Source organism: Ambystoma mexicanum, chromosome 7p (genome assembly GCF_040938575.1).
Source record: "Ambystoma mexicanum isolate Mex_15411 chromosome 7p, UKY_AmexF1_1, whole genome shotgun sequence".
Classification (NCBI taxonomy): domain Eukaryota; kingdom Metazoa; phylum Chordata; class Amphibia; order Caudata; family Ambystomatidae; genus Ambystoma; species Ambystoma mexicanum.
In genome coordinates, this window is record NC_090939.1 from 751,128,182 (window position 1) to 751,147,465 (window position 19,284).

General features: G+C 45.8%; 1 protein-coding gene across 3 annotated transcripts in view; it reads right to left on the reverse strand.

The window, feature by feature from the left end:
* Positions 1-19,284, reverse strand: part of CCDC138 (coiled-coil domain containing 138) — a 749,637-nt gene that overhangs the window by 578,524 nt on the left and 151,829 nt on the right. For all 3 annotated transcript variants that reach the window (XM_069636872.1, XM_069636873.1, XM_069636874.1), the window contains exon 4: positions 2,742-2,880. In XM_069636872.1, coding sequence (XP_069492973.1) covers positions 2,742-2,880 — 139 coding nt within the window. The remainder of the gene's footprint in view (positions 1-2,741; positions 2,881-19,284) is intronic.

Genomic DNA, 19,284 nt, shown 5'->3' on the forward strand with positions numbered 1-19,284 from the left:
AATCTGTTTTGATCCTGCCACCCGGTCCTACAGATAGGCAGCATAGCAGAAACTTTTTCTCCTCAAAGCAGGTAAATACTCCCAACAAAATAAAATAGGGAACAAAAACAAAAACTATGAAACAAACACACATGTGCCTGTCCCCAGATTCTACCCACAGAGCTCCACTGATATGTTTGGGTCAGCGGTATCAGCAGGGCAGTGTTACAAGAAGGAAAACTATCACTGCCTGATCTAAAGAGGAATTTTAAGTTAAAAATGAATCTTTTGATTTACTAAATATAAAGAAATAAGGTTTACAAAAAGATCAGTGTTAAGACTTAAATATATTTTTGACATACAGTGAGAAACCCGAAGGTGTCTCCCTAACTAGTTCCCGGGGATCAGTCATCCAGGTGGCCAGGACAACGCCATAGCTATTGGACCCAGTTCCTGGGGGTGGACTAGTGAGAGAGGATCACCTGGATGGGGGTTTGGGGGTCCTTGGGGAGTGGGACACCGACCGGTGAGACGCGGTATCCCCCTTCTTCTTTCAACACCTTTTCCCCAGCCTACCACGTAGGATATTCCAAAACACTGTCCCCCCCCTCCTTCTTCCACACAAACACTGTCGTACAACACCACAACACAAAAGACAATGGACTAACACCAGGGCTGTTTACCTGATGTGTCCCAATACCAGGGTCAGGCAAAGTCAGGCAATAGACCTGAATTGGGCACACCTCAAGCCCCTTTCCCTTCCCCACTGGGATAAAAGGTGGAGCACAAGAGGAGCGAGGTAGACAGCACAACGAGACAGCTATCCAGACCCGGCAATTCAAAAGAAGGAGAAAGGCAGCAAATATCGAGAGGCTGACAAGGAAGGACGCAACCTTGCCCTTTTCAACTCCGACCTCAGCAAAGGGAATCGTAAAGCTGTGGACAATAGCACTAGTGTCTTGCATCAGATGTCAACGATACATGGGCCTGCTCACACTGATAAGCCGGAACAAGAGAAACTCCTGCTACCGTGGTACCGGCCTTGAATCCTGATCCAAGGAATACCAAGCAGTTCATCACAGCCGAGGGGAGAACTGATAAGAACTGGGCTGTGTTGAATGAAATTTTCAAATTAGCACGTGAAGAAGAGTTCAAAGAACTGTCTATGTGTTAAGGGAAGACCAGCTGCAGAGGGAACCAGGGAACCATCACCATGTGGGTTGCATCTCGAGAAACCCTGGTCGATCCCATGTCGAATACGACTTCAGATACCAGAAGGCCGTAGGAGAGCAGTCAAGTTAGGTCAAAGTGGTCATACAGGAGGTCGAGCAAAATCCCTGTACAATCGAAAGTCTTTGACCGACAACTGTTGAGAAAGTATGGAAGAAAATCCCACATGGTGGAAAGTTAATACAAGAACTATATATCAGACAGGTCGACGAGAGTGAACCCTGCCGAGGGAAACCTGTTTAAAAAGACATTGGGATTTGGGAAAGTGAGAAGTATTTTGAGACGAGGGGAAGGAAAGTGCCCCTTGTAGTTTGGGATCCGAGCCCGGTCGAGGGAGATCCAGGGGTGAAATGCTAGCACTCAAAGTTCATTAAAAAGGAACCGTTTTTTCTGAAATCGTGGAAAGCGATATTGTAAAGGGTCTGGGCCCGGAAGAGGGAGACCAAAGGGTGAAGCCGTGACCCAAAGTCTACGTGAAGCAGAACTTTTGTGTTTGTTTGCTGAAGAACCTGATAGCTGGAGCGAACTGTCAGCTCATGCTGGAGAGGCTTGAGCGTGTGCTGTGCTCCGAAGTCCCACCCTGTCCTGTGCTAAAAACATGGGGAAGGGAGACCTCAAGGAAATCGCATCCTGACTTATTATTTGAACCCTGTTTCCTTTATTGTGATACCCCATCCCACACTCTTTCTGTAATTAGCTGTAAGGAATTGGCAAAAGGGTTTTCTTAGTATAGACATTTTTATTTTGACATGCCGCCACTAGGACTGCCTTATTTTTCATTTAATGGTTAACGCTTGCTCCCATTTTAGATTTAGGTTAGGTGTTTTTCCACCATGCATTTATAGTTCAATAAACACCCTTCAACTGTGATAACTTGTGTCTGTCTTTACTGTTGCCACCATGAGTTCTACATAACGGAAAAAATAGCCTCTTTGGGAATAGAAATTACTGTTTCACTCTCTAAAAATATCAGTGTACTACCAACTTAAACAAAGGGAGTGAAATACTTGCACTTCTAAATCTTTCCTGCAGGCCTGATGCTGCCAATGCAAGAAGCCAAGCCTGAACTGCTAGCCTCGTCTCCTCAGCATGGAAACCCAAACACCAGACGTTTCAGCCTTTGTAGTTCTCATCAATTAGGTGCAGCTTAGTTCCCCAAGGTGCAATGTAATAGGGACCCACTATTGAGTCAAAGGCTGCACAGATCAACTGTCAGTCGCTATGATTAATTCAAAGCATTACCAAACATCACTGTGCGTTACATCATGTGAGAGTTCAACACTCCATAAATATTCGTCAGTTATGACTTCAGTCTTTTGATTATGACTGAGTTGCAGCCAGGCTGCAAGCATTGGTGTGGTGAACCTCGAAATTCTGTGAAAGGGGATTCTGTCTCTTACTGTGCAATGCCTGAGATTACCAATTTCAGGCTCTGAGTGTTTTGAACAAACTATTTACATTGTACAACAAGTGAGACAATTGTCCCTTTAGTAAGCAACTGTAGAAAAGGTTCAAGAAAGCACACTGCTTACCCATCAGCGTTTGTTACAAGATTGAATAATTCACGAAGCGCTTTGCTGTAACCTTTTCTTTCACAGTACCCAAGAATAGATCCGGAAGAAACTGGTGACTCAGGTGATTCGGTGAAGTTAGTCAGCTTGCGCAGTCCATCTACAAAATAAATATTGATGTTCTCAATTTTTCTCATAATGAACAATTATTATGGTCACTCACATGAACTTAACCATTAGGTTTCTTCAGACTCCACATTTAATGGTAGATTAGGAGCTTTTTACCAGAAAAGTAGCAAAGTATGATTTGTCAGCTATAAGAAACAAACTCCCTCATGGTGAAGCACGTAGGGATAGCACCTTGCCGAACCGCCATGCACCCTACAAATACCAGATGCCACCCCTCCTAGATGGGAATCTAAATAATAGCCTGTCCCAATGATTGTAGATGTACCAAGAAACTCATCTGGAGGATATATACCAAAACGGATAGTTCAATATTTATTTTGAATCATCATAGCACAACATGCAGTACCACACATTAAAAAAACTCTTCAACAAAGAGCCTCGAATTTGAGAGCCAGAAAATCATATTTTAAAGAAGAGATGGCGAGAGCTACAATTTCAGAAGCTGACACATGAATCTTGAAGATTACAAGCAATGAAGAACAGGCTTAATCTGCAGAGGAAAGAGATGGGTAAGACATAAATCCCCTTAACTGAGGGATTCATTACTTTGGGAAATCCTATCAGAAGATTGTTGCAGATGCAAAAATATTGCCATTAACTGGCATCGGAAGCACCACCCACAGGACAGGCACTAGTCCCACTACTCTGCCCCACATAACCTACACACGAGGCCAGACTACATATTTACTGCACCAGAGTTGACGGGGGAATTAGTACAGTCGGAATACAAAGCAAGAGTCCTCTCTGACCATGCGCCACTGATTGTAACGTGGCAATACTTGCCACCCAGAGCAAGGATCCCGATGTGGAAACTTAGAACCGAACCCTTGAAAGATACAGTGTTCTGAGAGGACGTAAGAAAATAATTGGTAGAATATTTTGAGCACAACATGGGGATTGTAGATTCGGCCAGCATAATATGGGAAGCATTTAAGGTGGTGGTAAGGGGAGCAGCAATATCTAAATCCAAGGGTCTGCAGGGTGGCATAATACAGGAGCTACACGAAGAGGAGAAGAAATTAGAGACAATCATGCTTAAGGGTAAGCACTCCCCTGAGGAGACGGGAACCATTGGACACTTGCAACAAGATTGTAGGGAGTATTGCGAGAGAATACGTGACCTGAACTATATAAAATATGTTGAAAGACAACACGCAGGGGGAGACAAGCCGGGCAGATGGTTAGCCTGGCTATATAAGAGTGAGGTGCCCAGGCAAACAATTAGAGCAATATGGGGCATGAACGGACAAATACTGGATACCCAAGAAGGGGTTAACAGAGGCTTTTTAGAATTTTACCAGCAACTATATACGGATGTAGAAGAGGGTGAAGGGGATGATGTGATGGAAACATTGGCAGATATTGGCCTTTGCAAATTGGGGACTGCAGAGACGGAGACCCCTTGAGGTTCCAGTTACTGTAGTGGAATTGGAAGCAGTGATCAAGCTCCTACCTACTAGCAAGGCTCCCGGAGCGGATGGACTCCCTAGGGAGCTCTACAAGACATATAAACAGGTGCTGCTCCCCCCGCTATTGGCAATGTTAAATGAAGCGTTAGACAAAGGGATACTGCCGGAATCCCTGAGGGAGGCGATCATTGTCCCTCTTCTCAAGCCTAACAAACCATGCATGGACTGCGGGTCATATCGACTGCTATTCATGCTTAATCAAGATAGCAAGATACTCACGGCAGTGTTTGGCGAATAGGCTGAAACCAGTTATCAACAAACTTGTCCATCATGAAAAGACCAGATACGTCACATGTAGGAACATAACTGATAATCTTAGAAGACTACATCATGTCATAGAACATGTCCCGTTCTTCTTGAGAGAGTGGATATGGGTGCCGAAACCACAGCAGGTTGGTAGGACAAGAATGTTAGACTTGGGAAGGGAGATCTGGTGAAGGGCTTGTCAGGTCGTGGAAAACCTGATCCTGGGCTCCCCACAGACACCACTTGAGGCCTTAAAAGGAGTAGACGAGCAATTGATGAAGGTAATTTGGAGGCATTGGGAACGGACTGGTATAGCAACGCTGAGGGATACATGGCAAGAAGGGAAGACAGTAGAGTTTGACACACTGGTGGGAGATACCGGTCTACACAGGGACCAATATATTACATATACTAGGCTGGAGCGGAAGATAAAAGATACGTGGTCAGAAATAGTGCTGGAAAGCCCGCCTGACACGGCGATAGAAACATTTTACGTTATATCAGAGGGGGGCCACGAAGTTTCCCGAAATTATTGATGTCAAGGGTGGGGAAGGAGGTGCTTCAGTTGAGACGGGACTAGGAAGAGGAGGCTGGGGAGTCCGTGAATGATGGGTTGTGGGTGAGGGTTCAGAGAAAAAGTGTCCAGGAACGCGAGGTTGCAACAAATTCAATTATATATTACCCATAGGGCCTATATGATCCCTCAGAAGATTGCAAAATTTAAGAATGCGATAATACATGTCCTAAATGTGGAGAGGTGAATGCAGGAATGATACATATGTTCTGGGCGTGCCTGGAAATACAGAGATTCTGGAGGGAGGTGGCCCATCATTTGACCAAGAAGGGGATTAAACTGGATGTAGAATCCCTGTTGGCATGCATGGTAGGGGGGGGTTCTCTAGGCCGCGTAAGCTGGCGCATACGAGTAACCTCAAAGACTTGGCCTATATACTGGCCAAGTGCAGAATCACTGTGGGATGGAAAGCAAGTAATAGATCTAAGGAAGAAGTTTGGTGGCACAACCTTTTGAAATGGGCGGATGTGGAAACGGTGGTGTGGCGTGAGGCATCCAATAGAGGGGGAGATGAGGAAGCAGAGACTTTGAGGGCCTGGAGGCACCTAGTAGCTACTCTGTCCAAGTCTGCCCTGACCAGCTTAGAGGACGATGATTCTACAGAGGGTGCAGGGAGCAAAACACACCCGGACGGGGCAGGGAAGGTGGTGTAGGGGAGTACGCTCGAGAGGGGGGGAGAGTAAGGGAACAGCAGTGGAAATAATATGATACTGTATGTACCACTGGGAAATGTTCACTGTCTGGTATTTCGGTTGTTTTGTTTGTTTAACTCAATAACATTTTTTTTTTTTATTATTTTTTTTTTTTTAAAACTGCCATCAGAAGATGGGCTTGTTTCGTCTTTCAACATAATGAAGTTAAGAAAGCTGTAATTTGTTATATAAATCAATATTCCCAGTAGGCACGTAGCCTAAATTAATGGAGAAGTTTGCAGTTCCTAGAAAATGGCTGTAATAAGAAAGGCTGCAGCCAGAAGTATGTGGAGGAGGCATGTCATGCCCATAACCCATATGAAGAAAAAGAGGTGGCCAAGAAATGAAGGCACAACTGTCTGACCTTTAAAGGACAGGTTGGGTTTTACTAACTGAGGTAAGAGCACCTATAAAAACTGAGTTAAAAGAGAGCATACCATTTTAAAAACAAAACTGGTTTACTATTGTTTTTCTAACCTATGCTAGTATTTCCAATCAAAAAATTATTTCCATTTATTTTTTTTGTAAAATACTTTAATAGAACATGATATAAATAATGAAAGAGACAAATTACCAGGTGTAAAAAAATAATTAAAAATGTTTAAAAATCATAAACGCACTTAAAATAAACGTACCACTGTCCCAAAAATAGTACATTGACTTGACCATGAATTGTAATATTGTGTCGGTCTTTCCCATGCCCTGAATTCTCTGTTTATTTATTAATGCACAATAGACAGGACTAACCGGTGAGAGGAATAAAGAATAAAAGTAACAATCCCACAGAACCATCATTGCACATTTCGGTCAAACGCTCACTGTAGCAAATTTACATATGAAGGTCAAAGACTTCCAGCAACAATATGACTATCTTTTTAAGAAACATCTCATTTAGAAAGCAAAACCAAAAGCAAAAAAAGTAATTATATAGTCTTGCAAAACTGGACCGTTGTTATATTTCCAGACTAAGGGGGTCATTATAAGTTTGGTGCAGCAGTAAAAGTGGTAGTAATTCTGTTACTGGCACTTTTAACGCACCACCAAACTACAGGTTTGCCAGTGAGGGTTGCCCGATTTACCTCCGTCCAAGAGCTGGAGGTAAATCAGGCCCCCAACAGCAAAATACTGCCAGTATTACCGGCATCAGTGCCAGTAATACCGGCAATCCCCTCCATGAATTCTGGGGATGGGCTCGTTTCGTCCTTCCCGCCACTTGTAATATCCCAGTAACCCCGGTATATCAGGAAGCAGGAACGCTAATACCATTTGCCGGTATCCCACCGGAATTACCGGCGGAATACCAACAAACTTTAATGACTCCCTAAGACGGATGACTTCCATGAGAGGCTTCTATGGTTATTCTGAGGCATGTGTACTTTTCTTGATGCCCAATGTATTCCCTGATTGTTTAACATTTCATGCAATTTCTTCTCCCAAAGGAGATGATCTTTACTCTCCCCATACATATGTAAGATGGTTTGAGTGACAATCCTGTATAATCCAGTATCATGGTATCCTCTGCACAAAATATATGGTGGTCCCTTGTACCTTTGGCAGGAAATGCACATTGCAGGTACAACTGCAAAGTACTGTGGAGGACAGCCAGCCCTGTTTAAGCCCATTTTGTAGATCAGTTTTACCTGAATACTAGTTCTCTGCTACGCATCTTTCACCAGGTCTGTTCGTACATACAATGTACCATTTGAAACAGTGGTTGGTTTAAACCCATTGCTTTTAATTTTAACTAAAGTGAGTGAAAAAGGTGATCACTCTTTTCGAATTCAGATGAGAGGTGAATCAAAAAACGATGCAACTAACGTTTGCCGTCTGTTGGCCGACATTTAGCAAGGTAGCAGTATAACAGTTATGAAACATTGACATGCAGGGAGCCCTACAGCTAAGCAGTTAGCACCCATTGTACTCCCTAGAACAGGTAAATACTCCCAACAATTCATGGTTCAGAATCAAACAGATTTTAAAAGGGTTCTCACCACTTTTGTTCGACTAAGATAACCTGCCCAGTGTTTCATCTTTCAAATTCAGTATTCCTCCTGGTGCTCCACCTAGGAATGGGAGATTTGGTGCTGCCGTGCTTGTTCAAGTAAAATATAATGGTCATGATGTCCGGCAGGACCATCACATTCTTGCCAGACCAGCGGAAGGAAGGCCTTGGGGGCCAGAAAAATTGCTTCGACCCGGAGGGTGTGTATATGCGGATTCCAATCGTGGATGACCAGAGTTCATGCACTGAAAGGTTGCATAGTGTGGCCACAAGAGATAGGAAAGAATCTGTGGTGATTATCAGAGAGCGAGGGGCACCACAGCATATACTATCTGTTAATGGGTCTTGAACTGTGCACTGTTGCCACTTGCGCGGTCTCTTGGCGCTCTGGCAGGCCTGCAAAGAAAGGAGGATTGCACAGTGTGTTAGTGGGATGGAGAGGGAGAAGAGCAAAAGAGCGCTGATGTGCTGTTGGCAACTTCAGTTTGGGGAAACTATTCATTGAGCGTTTGTGCGTTTTCGGTCGGTAGCCGTCATGTGGTGTTGAGGTGCGATTGTGTGTGGTTTGTTTTCATGCCGGGTGTTTGCGAAGTGCGTGCGGTTTGTGGTGCACTAGAGGAGTGGTTGGGTTTAGTTCAGAATTTGAGGGTGCATATGCAGAAAGGTGAGTTTAGTACGGTTCTTAGTGGCAATACATTTCCTAAACCCAACTATACCTACAAATGCAATACATTTCCCACCACCAAGTGTTGATTCAAGTGCAATGCCTTTCCCACCCCCAGCAATCCATCCAAGTGAGACGCATTCCCTGCCCCCAACATTCCATCCAAGAGCGGCACAGTTTCTAACCCCAAAACAATCTGCCTAAGTGCAACGCATTTCTCAGCCCCGACAGTCCATCCAAGTGCGACACATCTCCGGCTCCCAACGGTCCGTCCATCCAAGTCTGACATGCCTCCCTCAACCCCCAACACAACCCCATGCGGCACACTTCCATCCCAAGCTGCCCATCCAAGTGTGACGCATCGGTAACCCACCTCTCCGCAATCCATCCCAGTGTGACACACTTCGCATCTCTAAACAAACCATCTGGGTGTGGTACATTTCCTGCCCCCAACAGTTTATCTAAGTGGGATCCATTTCCCACCCCAACAATCCATCTCCGGGAGCTGAACCCTGCATGCTACAGACGTTACATAGTGCCAGAATCTGGGCGCTGCAGGGAATATGAGGCTTAGCTATATTATTATACCAGATGCAGAATGTGGCTAACCTACACCTACAGGCTGAGTGTAGAATGTGGCTAGTTTACACAGTTAGGCTACCGAAAAAGGTAAACTTATGCTAGTGGGCTAAATGCTTGTAGGTCTATGATATTGGGTAGAGTGTTGGATTTTTCTGGAGTACATTAATAGCTGTACTCCCAGTTTTCTGGTAGGTTTCTCTTGCTGGATTTTGCATGGTTTAGCGTGTTGGGTTGTGTTGATGGGGGTATGTCCCGTGGGTTGGTCTCGGTTCATGTTGGGTATGTTCAGTTAGTCACTGGTTTCATGGGGTTCCTTTCCGTGTGTTGGCTTATTTTGTGGTGCATAGATGTTGTTCAGGCGTCTTCTGCCCCTTGGACGCTGAAGAACCAGGTTTTTAAAAAAATTCTGAATTTTAAATGGTCCTCTTTCGGGAGGGAGTTTCAGAGTTTTATGGCTATGCAAGAGAAGGCTGATCCTAAGTGTTTTCCTTGCATAGTGTTTCGGTTCTAGGCAGATGTCGTTGCTGGATCTAAGTGTTCTTGCTGGTTTGTAGATTGTGATTTTCTTTTGTATGAATTCCTCAACCTGGCCGGAGACTGCTTTGTGTGGTTTTCAAGGCGATTTGTTTTTTGACAGAGTCAACGTAGCATCCTTAGCGCTGGTGTAATGTGGTCTCTTCGAAAGAGTTTGTGGAGAAGTCTGGGAGCTGTATTCTGTATTTGTTATAGTTTCCTCAGCAGGTATTCCGGCATTCCAAAGTATATGCTGCCGGCGTAGACTATTCTGAACATTAGGGAGATGACGGCAAGTGTTCTGTGCATGAAGGAAAAGAAAGGTTACATCTTTTTGATAGTGTGCTGATGGAAACGCATTTCTTAATTATCGCGTGGACTTGTGGTTCTAGTGTTAGCTTTTTGCCCATTAGCATTCCAAGGTTTTTGACCACTTTGTATGGTTCAAGTGGGACTCCCAGTTCTGTGGGCAATGGGATGTCCTGGTGGTTTCCTTGGTCCCTTGGCCCTTATATCTTCACTGGCTCCCACTGCACAAATGAATCACCTTCAAGTCTTCCTGCATCATCTATAAAGGCAGTCACCCTAGAGTCACCCAGCTACCTCACGGTTAAACTCAATATATCCAGCAGACAAAGCCCCACCATAAGCCAGAACATGTGCAGACTTGAAATCCGCTGCTGCAAAAAGGAAAGGACCAGAAAAACCAGCCTTCTCTGCCTATGCCCCAAGACTATGGAACCTCCTTACCATCAGCATGAGGCTCGCCTCCACAATCTTACAATTAAGACTAGAGCTCAAGAAGACCCATCTCTTCAAGGATTCCCTCCTCAAAGGCCATCACAAGGCCACTCGTGCCACCTGACATGCTAGACGCCACATGACTCTCCTCCCCACCACCCGGTACAGCTGTACCCCTCTTCTGTGCCACTGATGTATATCTATTCTGTTCTTACCTCCGACAAGTGCTCCATTATGCATCTGTACTGTTGCATATCTCAGTAAAAGGCTCCGTTGTGTATCTGTGTTGTTGTATACCTCTGTAAAGCGCTCCGTTGCTTCTGAAAGCTAGGACCACGCTTAATAAATACCATAGTAATAGTTGGGTGAAATCATGATTTCTGTTTTGTCCAGGTTAATTTTGAGGTTATTTCTCATCCATTGGTAGAGTTCACTGAGACAGTCTGTCAGCGTGGGTTTCTCTTCTTCATTGCCGTTGATTTTGTAGATGATTTGGGTGTCGTCTGCGTAAATGTAGCATGTGAGGCCCTGTCTTTTGATGGTGTGGATAAGAGGTGTCAGGTAGAGGTTGAACAATAGTGGTAATAGTGAGGAGCCCTGTGGCGCGCCACAAAAGGTGTTCCACTGTGCGGATTTCAATAGTTTTAGCCATATAGTTTCTGTTCTTCCGGACAGAAAAGATTTAATCCATAGGAGTGCTGTGTTGACAGTCCGGTTGTCTTTAAGTCTTTTGACAAGGGTGTTATGGTTGACAGTGCTGAAGGCTGCAGAGAGATCGAGTATTGTCAGTGTGAAGTTCATGTTGGAGTCTGCATTGGTTTTTAGGTCGTCCCGTATAGAGTAGATCTGTGACGAACCAGAAGGAGACAGACTCGAGGATGACATTTCAAGAGTGTCTATTCAACTGAAAAGAAAAAATGCCCCATCTATCGCTACTGCTAATAGGAATTTTACCCATCTGCAAAACATAGCTAAGAGCGTTTGCCTGTCGTCAAAATCAAATGTAGTCCTCAGTCCAAATCTATTCGCTATCTGCCCCTACAACTGTGGAAAAACAACACAAACAAAAGCCATAGCAATGGCCACACAACTCAGGCTCTGTCCGGCAAATGTTCTTTGGAGCTCTCTCAGGAGATGGTTCCCAAGTCACAAAAATACTTCAGAAAAGGTTTTCATCTTTCCCTTTAGGTTCTTCAGAAAGAGTTACAAGTCTCTATAAACTAAAGATTTCAAGTTATTTACTGTGATGTATTCTGCGGACTCCACACAGAATCACAGCCTAAAGACTTCTCCAATGTGGCCAAGGGAAGGCAGCTGCTACCTGATCCTGACCTTGGGGTTGGTATTAGCCGGGTGGATCAAATGGGAGGAGAAGGCTTATCAAGAGAATGTGAGGACTCCGTCAGGGGGGGAAACAGTATTTATTCTCTTCTGAGAGTCAGGGTTCCCCAATGCCTGAATATATGATGGATTGTTGCCATAGTAAGGCTTCCTCTCCCAGATTTCACCAAGGTATTAGGAGTAAAAAGACCTATTGTAAACAGGGAAATGAAATATGTGCAAGTCAGGCATTAATATTACTTCCGATTGTCAATATGTCTCAATTGTGAAAGCAAGAAACAACTATTCATTCCTTTGAGAACTTCCCCTAAATATATATCTTATAAGCCACTAAACCACAGTAAATTGAATAACCCTAAAAAGATATGAACTTTACGAACTCCAAGAAGACAGACGAGGAAGAGGCGGTCAGAGCTACAGAACTGTAGTGTGCAGTCTAGTGGTTGTGATGACCCACACATAAGTGGGATCTTTAAATATCTAAAGGCCCTTCACGTGTGGGCCATCGTGAGAGAAGCAGTGGAAGCAGCAGTAGCCTGAGGAAGAACAGGAGACTGAGCCACCGCTGATTTGGAAGTGGGACGCTGTGTCAAAGTTGTTGCAGATGTCGAGTGTCCTACAGGTCGCAGAGAGCACGGAGCGGGAAGCAGTACGGAAACTAGCTGTCCGGAGGGAGAGAGAAGCTCTCATGGTGCTGCGCACTGCTCTGGGGTGTGGGGTTCACAGGAGTGCAAGCAGAGCATAAACACCTCAACTACAGGAGGCATGAGCAAAAGAAACATTACCGGAGCTGTCATACATCTGTGTTCCCCCGACGAAAGAAGAAACAGCAGCAGAGGGTACAGCAGAGAAACGCAGAAAGACAGGTGGAGTTGGCCTTGGTTAGGGGACCCCGGGGAGCTCTGAAACAGACCACTGGCTCAGAATGGAATTTTAGAATACCGAATGAATGAATTAAAGAAATTTGGGCGCAACTCTTATTTTAAGAGACAGAGTGAAAATACATCTTATAACCATCATTGTCAAAGCAAAAAAGCCAAAATGGAGCATATGCTTTTCTCATGTCCTCAATTATCTATATTTTTGGTGAAGATAAGAAATACATTACTTCCCACGACCGTATTTCTGATAGTTGTCTCTGCTTAGATACACATGCTGTGCATATAGTCTGACATCTAGTTGTATCTTTTTTTCCAAAGATCAAAAAGGAACGTCAACATGGGTGTGACTATAACACTATCCCGAGCGTGACGTGTAATGTACCCAAAAATCATTCACGTGTCGAGGTGCCACCGGTTGTTTTTCTTCTGCCGAGAGGGAGCCTTGCAAAATGCGTTTAGTACAGAAGAGAGAAGGTGTACGATGTTGATGTTCCTTCTACTCCAAGAGGGGAGGATGGGTGGGCGCATGTGAATCTAAGCAGACACAACCATCAGAAATACAATTACGGTGAGTAATGTATGTCTTCTGATGCTTGTGAATATGCTTAGAATCACATGCTGTGCATAGACTAGCAAGCAGTACCAGGAGATGGTAGTGGGATGCAAAAAGGAACGGTAGCAAAGAGATATCTTCCCACCACTTGTCCCACCTGAGAATCAGACTTAGAATGTGAGAGTGTATGTTTAAGCAGTAGTGTTCGGTGAAAGTGTGAACAGAACTCAGTTTGCTGCTTTGCAAATGAATGCTATGCTAGCCCCTCTGCCCAGAGTATAGGGTGCTCTAGGCGTAAAGGGCTGATCTCTCTTGGCTAGAGTGTAACACAGTGTGATGCAATTTACAATCCATTAGGAAATGGCTGATTTAGAGACAGGGTTGCCTTCTCTACTAGCTGCCACAGAGAAAGAATTGGTTTGTCTTTCTGAGTGGCTTTGTCTTTTCAAGGTAGTCAATTACTGTCCTCCTCGCATCTAGTGTGTGGAGTGTCCTTTCTGCCAAATAAGTGGGGTTTTGGAATAAAGTGGGACGTTTGATTGACTGATTAACATGCAACTTTCGAGATGAAGTAGGCACAAAGCATGGGTATTTGCGCAAAACCACCTTGTCTTTGTGAATAGTCACAAAAGGATCTTGAACTGAAAGGGCTTGTAGTTCACCAACTCTTCTTATAAAGGTAATGGCCACTAGTAAGGCAGTCTTATTGGTGAGGGCCTTAAGACTAGCCTTGTGCATGGGCTCCAAAGGAGGCCTCATTAATCTGGTATGGACAACATTCAAGTCCTATCCGGGAGTAGGGTTGAAAATAGGGGGATGAAGTCTTTTCATCCCATCAATGAAGGCCTTAATGACAGGAATTTTCCCCCATGAAACCTTGCTCTGGGATGTGGTGTACGCAGAGAGCAGCTAGGTGGACCTTTAGGGAATTGAAAACAATGCCTGAGTATAGTAGATGTGTTAGATAGAGGACAAGATCTTTAGGGTAGCAATCAATGGGATTGATGCTATAAGTATTGCACCAGATAAAGCGCTTCCACTTGGTGTAGCAATGCCTAGAGTTGGGTTTACGTGCTTCCCCGAGTGTGTCTATGCATCTCTGCGGGAGTTGAAGGTGCCCAAACTCAATGTCTTCAGAAGTCAAGGTGCTAAATTGAGTGTTTGAGGGAACGGATGTAGTATCTCTCCCTGGTCTTGAGACAGCATGTTGTATGGGCATGGTAGTTTCCTGGGAGGGGAGACTGACATTATCATGAGATGGGAGAACCAAGGTTGTCAGGCCCAGATACGTGCCTCCAGGATCATTATAACTTGTTCCTGGTGCATCTTTTGAACTAGTGTTGGGAAGGGGCATCAGGAGGAGGGAAAAGCGTAGACAAATTTCCCAGACCATGCTATCCAGAGACCGTTCCCTTTGAATCATGTATGTGGGTACCTGGAGGCATAATCTGGGCATTGGGCGTTCTCCAGAGTTGCGAACAGGTCTATCTCTGTGAAACCCCATTCTGTAAAGACATTGAGTACAATGTGCTCTTGCAACCTCCACTCGTGCTCTATGGGTAGGGGGAAAATCTCTGCTGAGCACGTCTTCCAGAAGATTAAGTTACCCTGGAACATGTTGTGAGAGGAGGAACACGTTGTGTTGGAGTACCCACTTCCAGATGTTCTGGGACAATCTGGATAGTCCTAAAGAGTGCCTGCCCCCTTGTTTGTTCACTTAGTACATGGCCGTGGTGCTGTCTGTGAGTATCAGATCAGGCTTCCTCTGAAGTAATGCTTGGAAGGCTTTCAGGGCTTTGAACACTGCAAGTGGATTGATGTGACTGGAAGCTACTGACAGGGACCACACGTCATGCGCTCTGTTGAAGGAGGTGAGCTCCCAACAGATGCGTCCGTTTTGAGAGTGGCCTCTACTGCGGGGTTGGGAGGTGAAGGTTTTCCAGTGCAGAAAGTTTTCCCTTGACCACCACTGCAGAGACTGAACGAGGGCTGCCGAGACAACCACAAGATCGTACCACTGGCCCCTTATTGACACCATTGGCTCAAGGGCCACTGCTACATGGGGTGCATGTGCAAATGGGCATGAGGACTAGGAAGACGCAGGAAGTCATCATCCCCAACAGTCGCATGGCCTTGCGTACAGTAACCCGATGACTGCCTACATAGTGAGGGAGCTGGAACAGCATGGTTTGAACCCTCTAGCTGGAGGGGAAGACAAACCAGTCTTCGGTCTGAATTGGAGCCCTTAGGAACTGTTTGACTTGCCTGGGGACCAGGCTTGATTTTATTCTCGTTGCTAGAGAATCCCAGTCTGAATAGGAGATCCACCTTCGCCTGGGTATTTGCTAGGCACATTCCGTACGAGTCCCCTGTTATGAGCCGGTCATCGAGGTAAGGATACACTGACATGGACCTCCTGCACAGGTGACCTGCCGCTACTGCCAGTACATTTGTAAACACCCTCAGGGCTGAGGCAATTCCGGAGGGGAGAACTGTGAACGGATAGTGTGTCTTCTCTATAATGAACCTGAGGTACTTTGTGCGCTGGCAACATTGAAATATAAAAGTATGCATCTTTCATGTCCAATGTGGATATGTAGTCCCCCTGTTGCAGCAGTGGGATTACTTCCTGAAGAGTTGTCATCTTGAACGTTTGTGGCTTGACATACTTGTTCGCAGGGAGCAGATCTAAAACAGGGCGAATGGTTAGATCCTTTTTGGGTACAAGAAAGTACACTGAATAAATACCCTTGTTTACCTGGAGATGAGGGACAACTTCGATGGCGCCCTTTTCCAGCAGGACCTGAACGTCTTCCAACAGGATGCGTAGATGGTCTGATGACAGTCATCTGGCTCTGGGTGGATGGTAGCAGGATGGTAAGAGGAACTCAATGCAGTACCGGTGGGTGACAGTCTTGAGTAGCCACTGATCAGATGTGATCCACTCCCATGCATGGGTAAATGATGTTAAGACATCCCCCGACCGGGGAAGCCTAGGGGGAACAGGGGGGATCTGTACTGTCAAGTCACTTGGAGGCGGAGGCCGCAGAGCCTCTAGAAGCTGAGTTTCTGCCCCTGACGAAAACCTCTGTTGGGGTTGGAAGTTACTGGAGGAGCCCTGTCCTGAGGCACAGTTGGATCCTCCAGAGCTATACTATGCATGAGCAGAGCGAGAGAAGGACTGCCCTCGAAATGACCAGCAGGAATTGGAGTTGCCAGGCTGGATGTAGGGCTTAGCCAAGATCTAGCTGAGTGTTTCTAGTGGCTCGTGCTCCTTAGCTGTCTCCAGGGCATCATCATCCGCTTTTCCAAAGAGGTTGGGTTCCTCCACTGGCTTGTTAATTAAAGAAGCCCGAGTTTCTGGTTTGAACCCAGAGTTCTTTCACCAAGCGTGTCGTTTGAGCAGGGTTCACTGGGCAAGGTGTTCTTGAGGATATTCTAGACGACTTGCCTGCCCTCTGCGGCCACTGTCAAGAGGTGGGTGCGAGTAGGTTCCGGGACATCTTGAAGGCCGTCCTGGACAAGGCCCCATTGAACGTCACTATAGCTCGCAAGGAGCGTGGTGTTGTTGCCAATCCTGGTGGAATACATTGCAGAGGTAGTAACATGCTTGCCAAGGGCTGGCAACTTCTTGCAGTCCTTGTCAGGAGGGGTTTCTACTGAAGATATTGGTACCCCTGCCCTTTTACAAGTAGTGGCAACAACCAGGGGAGTGGGTCTGAAAGGGCCGGTCGGAACATTTTCTCCACATGGGGATTGACCGCACGTTTAAGTGATAGTGAGAGCAGTGAGGGACCAACCGCTTCTTGACGGAGTTCAACAAAGGAATGGCCTGGTTGATCGGGGTCTTCTCCTTAAGAATATCTTTCACGAAGTCCGAATCAGGGGCGGCTTCCAGAGTGGTAATCTTGAAGTGATCAGCAGCTTTCTTCATAAGGTTGTTGAACATCATCCATAGGTGACAGGTCTCTAGGTTGGGAGACGGTAGGCGCATCCAGAAAGATGGTCAGGGTCATGTGACAGGGTGTGCCCCGTGCCCTGGTCATCCACAGGGTACCAGTCTGGGTCCTAGTCGGTGGGATCCTGGCCGCCCTGGTCATGGTTCGGGATATAGGGAACATCCGGATTCAGCTCATCCCAGATGACGTCGACTTGGGGGTCCTGATTGGATTCCTCCAAGGAGGGGAATTGGGCACCGGGAGAGAGGAGCCTCTGGGACTTAGAGGGGGATGGGGCATGAGTCCACATCCCTACATCTCTGCACAATGTCATCAAATTGGTCGGAAAAATGAATATACTAGGCCATGCTGTTTATAAAAGCCTCAAACATATCCCTAATCCATTCAGAGGAGCCTGAAGGGTCAGGGGAGGCAGCGGGGGGACGGAGGGGTTGGGCAGGAGGAGCTGGGTCCTGAAGTAAAGGCCTTGGAGAGAGGAAGGCAGGTCTCAGAATAGCCTTCAGGTGAAGAAGAGTCCTTCCTGGGATCCAAAATGAGCGAATTCGTTCCAGAAAGCTTCTCATGAAGATTTGGGAGTCTTATCGTTGAGTGTCCCAGTTTCGGTGCATCTGTAGAAGCTACTGCAACTTTCGATACTAATGTGTTTTTGGAAGAAGTGCCCCCTACAGAAGATGATTTGACACTGTGCATAAGACCACGAGTGCAGTAGAGCAGAGAGCGTCAAACCGCAAGGCTCGAAAGGACTAGTCGAAGGCTTCGATGGGCCTGCAGGTGTGGAAACTTTCCCGACTGATTCCTCGTCTGAAGCGACGGTGCTGGTGTGGGAGAGACCCTCAGCCGTCATGGCGTAGGCCGCCCACTGCTTCGCACGCTTGTCTTTCATGGTCTTAGGCCGAAAGAGCTAACAGGCCTTACTCGAGCGCTTGTCGTGGTCTTGAGGGAGACACCAATTGCATTGGCGTTGGGTGTCTTTTTGCTGTTACAAGACCGGCAAAATTTAAATGGAGTCCTCACCATAGCAGAGGGAAGTGGCAATCAGACCAAGAGAAAAAGAAGGTAAAGGGTAAAAGAAAGGCAATCTCAGTGAGAAAGTACGAAAGGGCCCCACTCTCCCTACTGTGAATGCCAGGCCAGAGGTCCGAGGGCACACAGTAAACAGTCGCTGAGCAGCCCAGGACAGAACGTCGGCAGACAGGACCAAGCGTCAGCCGTCGAGATCATCGGGGGCAAAACAAACCACTGAAGAACAGTGGAATTACTGATAAATTGAGAATGCAATATAAACTCTTACGAGTTCCACATTACGTGCGATCAACTAGGTAGGCCGAAAAAAACAATCTGGTGGGACCTCGACGCATTAAAGATTTTGGGTACACTACACGTCACAGATAGTGTTAGTCACGCCCATGTCGACGTTCCTTTTCGATCTTCGAAAAAAAAGATGCAATACTCTGCGATTACCAGTAGATGTCAGACTATACGCACATCATGTGATTCTAAGCAGATTCACAAGCATCAGAACTAAAAATATTTTTAGATATTTCTCAAATTGTCTCTAACCATTCACTGAACGACACGTGCATCAATACTATAGCGACCCATGGTAAAGAAAGAATCTTAAATGCTAAACAAATACCTCTGCTAGATACCCTTCCAGTAGCAGCCATTCAATGCATCACCGCGACATAGAAGAATAAATAGCCACCAACTCATTGAGCTTGGAGGAATTCTATAGGATTGTCCCACAGATTGAAAAAAGGTTTATGTCGGGATACCATCGACACTCTGAAGACCTCAGAAATCTGGAATCCTATGGAGAATTTTGCAAGTTCCTCCCGAACTCCACATCTAATGGCAAATCCTTAGTCTGCAAACCTCTAATTATAAACTAGTAAATGTTCTAGCTAGAGACCCCCTGACCGTTCCATTTAGCACAATATGTTGTAGAGCTTGGGCTATCCAGTAACAATTCCTGGCTGGGCTCCCCTTTCCCCACCTCTACACCACCACCACACCCTTCATGCTGCAATCCTCGGTACATCAGATACACGGATCTTTGAACTACTCTCACCCGGTCTAATGCATTATAGTTGCCCTATCAATGCAATACACCCCTTCACCACCTCAGGCGAACCTACTAGCTTCAGTAGCTGAACCT